Source organism: Eimeria tenella, genomic scaffold (assembly GCF_000499545.2).
Source record: "Eimeria tenella Houghton genomic scaffold, Eth_scaff22, whole genome shotgun sequence".
Classification (NCBI taxonomy): Eukaryota; Apicomplexa; class Conoidasida; order Eucoccidiorida; family Eimeriidae; genus Eimeria; species Eimeria tenella.
Genome location: NW_013542053.1, coordinates 226,473 through 232,550, shown reverse-complemented (window position 1 = coordinate 232,550; position 6,078 = coordinate 226,473). Strand labels below are relative to the sequence as shown.

General features: G+C 48.6%; 1 protein-coding gene across 1 annotated transcript; it reads right to left on the bottom strand.

Moving 5' to 3' along the window:
• Positions 1–808: 808 nt before the first annotated feature.
• Positions 809–5,143, bottom strand: ETH_00015900 (uncharacterized protein; the record flags this gene model as incomplete). Its single annotated transcript, XM_013374668.1, has 13 exons — positions 809–940; positions 1,081–1,216; positions 1,504–1,655; positions 1,813–2,006; positions 2,099–2,264; positions 2,404–2,489; positions 2,588–2,740; positions 2,929–3,066; positions 3,265–3,396; positions 3,529–3,661; positions 3,812–4,525; positions 4,709–4,876; positions 5,081–5,143. The coding sequence occupies 13 exons, from the start codon at positions 5,141–5,143 to the stop codon at positions 809–811; spliced, it is 2,367 nt and encodes a 788-aa protein (XP_013230122.1).
• Between the last annotated feature and the right edge of the window lie 935 nt (positions 5,144–6,078).

Genomic DNA, 6,078 nt, shown 5'->3' with positions numbered 1-6,078 from the left:
AGGTGCGCCTCATAGACGAAATGCGGCCTCATCCACTCAGGCACTAGCAGTTTTCTTGCAGGTATCAGCTCACGTAGAACCTGACTGCGCTGCCATGTGAATCAAGCCCGCTAACGAGCTTCTGTGCAAACACAAGCTCCTCAGCGGGCAACGCATAAGCTTGGACTGTATTATTTCTATGCACTGATATCATGCCTGGTCCTTACCGCTTGGGTAATGTTGTTTCGCGGACCTCCAGCACCCCCTACTACTACAGGCTACGAGGAATAGCAGTAAGGATCCAGCTAATGAGTATTTGGGCGTTGGGTACCGTGGAGCAGCACATTGGTGGGTGCCGACCGTCTTCGTGCGCTGCATACGCTAACCAATTGGAGTGACTACTTTGGTCGTGGGAATCTAAGATACTAGTTAGCATGCTCTACAGCTGTACTGCGCTGTGGAACAGGCACCCGCGCTGCGTAACGGATCTCAGCAGCCACCACGCCACGGCACTGGTAACTACAACAGATCAAGCATGTTGTGTAAGCTTTCTTCTTGCATGAGCGCAGATCCTTGAGCATATAGAGAATGCCTGCTTCTTCGTCTGCAGCTTCTTTTGCACGTAAATGGCCTCTATGACACCAATAAGTGGACCCCATGTAGAGAGGCGGCTTCTTTGGAGGTGAACCAAATACTTCGCGCTCTCTGGCTTTAAAAAGATCATGCTCTTCCCTAGGGCGTATGTGCCTGCAACAAATATGTAGGCTCGCATAGGGTGCGACACTTGGTACTCGTAAACAAGCATATTGTCAGCTGACGGCCTGGAAAGTCACGACAGCAGAGTACGGGGTAGCATACCGCTCTCCAGATTCGCCGAGGCAAGTATTGCTTGCGTGGCAGCCTTCTTGTCCGTCTGTTTAGCCGCACTGATGTCGATGAACTGGAACTGTTCAACAAATTCCTGAACGGTTAGCACATGGCAGCATGCCTACCTGCTCAGAATAAGCGGACATCGTATCCTTAGCGTATCGTTGTACCATTAAGTGCCTTTCCGGATAACTGTATATCTGCTAATGGCAACAGCAGGGATTCCGAACAAACCTGGAACTGACGCCGATACGAATATCCAAGCTGACGAAGCTGCAAAGCTTCGATAATTGAGAGCGCATGCAACTGAATGAGCACTTTGCTCTGAATCCACAACAGAGGCTTCTTCTCCTCGTTGGGCTTCACACACCTTAGCAAGCAAACAGATACACAGAATTACACAAATTTCAGAGCTCCATACCAGTCTAGCCGCCAAAGTACACTAACAGACCACCTCAGCATGGGCTTCCTTATGTTCAAGGGCAGAAGAAGCTGTTGTTGTGCATTGGCAACGACATCCCCACCCTACAATACTGAAATGCAGCGCGTGCTTACCTAATGAAGTGAGATTCTGTTGAACCAATCAGTGACATTAGCTTATTCAGCTGCGCTAAGAACATCCCCACCCTACAATACTGAAATGCAGCGCGTGCTTACCTAATGAAGTGAGATTCTGTTGAACCAATCAGTGACATTAGCTTATTCAGCTGCGCTAAGAACTGCGAGCCGATCAGAGACCCTTTCGCCATCTTTCCCCTTTCAACTTTGACCCCTTCAAAAAGAGCCCGCACAACTGAGTTTCTCGAAGCCTGACCAACCACGCAAATACGATAAGTCGGAAATAAACTGAAAACCCAAAACTAAATCTCCCGCAATGACCAGCCAGTGCGAAGGGCCGTTTCCATAATGTACATATGAACTCCCATTAAATTTTGGTTTGCCCGTGCACAGAAAAGAGGAATGTACCTGCACCACTTCAACCATTTCAGGGCGCAGAACGTCCTTGTTCTTGAATATAAATCCCTGCGCATTGTATTTGATTGTTCCAATTGTGTGCTTTACAAAGAAAGAGCTCTGAGCGTCAAGTTTGGCCGGCACAAATCTTGGGCAGGATTTAAGCTTCGTGCAGCACGCGCTGACAAGTTTTTCATCGCTGCCCCCTGAGGAAAAATATTCATAACTCTAACTCCTGAAGAAGGCAAAGTGAAAGTTCACACTCGATTAGAGAAGCGCTACACTGCTGGGTGCTCACCAGGCGCCAAGCACTGGTCTTCCAGAACGCTGAGGATGGAATTTCCCTTATCAATCAATACGCTTATGACGTCTGTGTTGGCCGTGAACTCAATATCCTTCGCCGTAATGCCTTCGCTCTTATAAAGAGCACTTTCTCTTGCAAAAACCACTTCTGTAAATGTACTCTGAAGTGGGCACAGGTATATCAACGCGTTGCCGCTCTAAAATACTAAGCTAGAATGCCGCGCGGACAACTGAACGCAAATGCATGACTCGTGCTTTTCGTATGTGCTGAATACAGAAAGTCCAGGCTGAAGCACCAACCTGAAGCATTTCATTCGTGATGTTAATAAACAGCTGCTCAAGAGAGTTATTCTGGAATACTTCGAAGCCGAAAATATCTAAGAGTCCTGAAAAAACAAAAATACGAAACCTCCTTGAATGAATAAATACCCGCTCAAGGAATGCCAATAGCAAGAGGAACTTTATCCCAAACTGTTGGCCCTACCCATAAATGTCTGGAATCCCCCTTGGGGCTCTATTGTGGAGTTGAGAGCTTGGATAATCCACAGAAACAACTTCTCGTACACAGCTTTCGCTAGAGAGCCACGGAGCGTGTCTGAGTCCTCGGCTGTCCATCGTCCTTCGATCTTGTTGTTGCCTGCCAAGTAGCAATGCCAAGCGCAACGTAACCGCAAGCAGCACTGCATACTCACAAATATGCTCGTCTCAGAGCTAGGGATGAGGCACACTAACACGGTCGATACTGCAGTTCCATTCTTTGTCACCAGGAGTACCTTCCTGATTGGACAAGAACGATTAAACAGCACCATAGTAAATCCAGCCTACCAGCGTAGGTAACCTTGACCGTTAGCTCCGTCAGAATGCGATCTCCATCCAAAAACAGAAGGTCACAGGCGTCCTTAAGAACGCGTAAACTTTCGCCAGCTATTACTGCAGCGTTGTCAACCCCGCCCTCCTTCTTGCCTGACAAGGAAGATGTAGCCAGCACACTGTTTCCAGCCGTTACTCTGACAAGAAGTGACGTGTACTTCCGAAACTTGGCAGAAGCTGAAGCACTTCTGGTGCGGGTTCGCTCCGTCGGACACTCTGCAAGATGCCAAGTACTCTACGGGAAAACTGTGCTTCATAAAACACGTGTAGTTGAATTTGAGGCCGGCCTACCAGCTGTTATCACGTTTCCCAGAAGTAACACCCCTGACACAACGGACCATATGGTGTGGCGCTGCTCCTCCTTCAAGCCCATGGACTCAAACGCCTTCACTACAGCTTCAAATTCTTCAAGGTCATCGACTCCTTTGATTGAACACACAGAATTGCAACGATCGAGGACTAATTACACATACGGACGAAGGCTCAATGGAGCAATCACTGTACGACTTCCCAACCAAGGACAGAGCCTGAGATGAGCACTATAGGTAAGCATACCAGGAGCATCGACACAGTGTGGGTTGAGAAACTTATACTTGCTGCAGCCCAGCAGCTTGTAGCGCTCCTTCATTTGTGGCGAGCTCCCCTTGAGCATCTGATAGAAGATATGGTACGAGCGCTCATTCCGATCCTATCACCACAAGAGTAAACAAATAACGAAAGATGCCACCTCACAACAGAATGCTATGACGTCCTAAAATGGACAACTGATACGAATAAAGCCCGCTGCATGCGTGGTCCCTGCAATAGGCACCGAGAGTTATTGCTTCGGAATGTTTACTTGGGTCAAAATTCGGCTCTTCTCCAAAAGAAACGCGATGACAGAGCCGTAACGAATCCCACCTCCCTTGGCCACATCTAGTTGCATGAAACGTCCAAAACGACTGCTATTATTGTTCCGGACGGTCTTCGCATTGCCGAACGCCTGTTGACATCCAGAGCAGAAGTGAAAAACGAAAATCTTCTCACCCTTCATAAACACCGCTTCAACGGCAACATGCAGCGAAAGTGCCCTGACGGTGCCTTGATTCACCTCGAGCACTGGATTTGCTGCCATGATGGCCTGCTGGATGCGCGCGTCTAGGTTTCCTGACCTTGCACTGGCGAAGTACTTCATCAGCTGCTTCGTGGTCTCCGTCTTTCCAGCCCCAGATTCTCCAGAAACCACAATGGTTTGGCTCTTTCTCACTCCATGGAGATTGTCAACGGCCCGCCGCGATATCTGAAAAATGTGCGGAGGCAGCTTGTCAGAGTCAGCTGCATCTCGGTATTGAGCGATAACCTCCGCAGTACCGTTGTGAAGATCTTGAAAAGGATTGATGGCGACAATTAGCGGCTCCACAGCCGTATACATAGCGTTGTTCATGTAGCGGATCCGCAGAAAATCCAAGACACACGGGATGTTCTGATGCGGGATAGTCCCGACGTCACTGTATGCCATGGGATCCAAGTTTGTGTTGGCATTAAACACTTGGCTGGCAGTAGCTTCAAAGACCTGCAGAGTACCATGACACCGCCCCAGCTACAGACGAGTGAGCGTCAAACTACCTCCAGCAGCGTGCGTGTTTTGAGTCTGCCCTCTTGTTGTAAAAAACTGGCTGCAAAAGAAAGCATTTCCCCTGCGTAGTCGGTCAAGAAAAAGCATTAAGGTGCAAAGTCACGAACGTTGGACACTGACTTCCTCGCTGGGAGGCTGTTTTTGCTTCAGCATAAACTTGCTTGCAGTGGAACCTGGCTCGACAGAGCAGAGAGCAAACATCAAATCGGGATCTTTCTGGACCGCCGGCGCTGCCGTTGACCAGACCTCAAGCTTTGAAGCCCCACCACCATCTTGGGTGATGGCTACCTGAAGGTAACCAGGAAAAGCTTGACAAGCAGCTAACACAGATGAATGAATCGACGTCAAGAAGAATGGGATTGTCAGCCAGTCGGTACTCCAGAGGGTAACGAGGCCGTAGTGCTATCTCGGTGCTCTAGCGAATTATGACACTAACTACTTCAGCATAAGTTCAATCAGGACAATAGGGTATGTGATTTGCGCAGAACTCACTGCTGATCCTTTCTTAACAAGTGTCGCGGCCGTTTTGGCCTCAGTCTCCAGCTTGTCCGCCATCCTTGCCCTCGACAGTGACTATTCGTATAGTCCACGCAACAAAGGCCACTTTTTGCTAGGAAACAGAATTCGGAAAGCTCAGCAACGGTCCTGCGAACTGGCCACCACCAGGTGCCACCTGTAGGGCGCATGTGGAAAGCAAGGCTGTGGCCCTAGATTAGAGTTACTGTTAGAGTTACTTTAAGGTCTGAGAGAAACATGTTGTCTTATTCTGAAGGAGCTTCTCCGCTACAATGCAGCTGGTCGATTTGACTCACCGGCAGACCCCAGTGTGGCTCTGATGAGCCTTGATACTATATGGGCGTGGGCCCGCCTTGACAAAAATGGAATGCGAAGAAAACTCTTAAGCAGCCATTCTTACACTGCTCACGCTCCTGGGAGTTGAGAGCTCAGCTGCTTTCGAGGTTCGTCCAGCTGTGCTATCTTCTTTGTGACAGCCCCACTGTAATACGTATCGGGAGGATAATTAATACGTTGTTATATCAGGGACTGAAACAGGGAAAACATTCAAACTTAAATGAATGTGTTCAAAAGTGTGAAATGTTGCGAACGGGGAGAAAGGCAGCTCCCAAGGGACAGCAATTCAATGTGGGCGACCGGTGGGCACATCGATTTTCCTATTATCAACGAGAACGGAATGTCCACGTTTCACACCCGAGAGTCATGAATTTTAGAATGGCTCGAAATGTGTACTCAATTATAAACAAACGGCTACACAGTATGGTTAAGTCTTCCGTACGTCACACCACTAAGCATGCTAGCAGTCAAATAGGCTCACTCGGCATTGCTGCTCGCACAAATTTTATAAAGGCCTCTTATTACTGCTTTTCACAATATCTTCAACCTTGTGAAGGCATGCAGATGCATATAAAACCCCCATTATTTGCGGAAGGGCGCCTATGTGCATTTCCCTGAGAGCATTGGCTAGCTGGCCG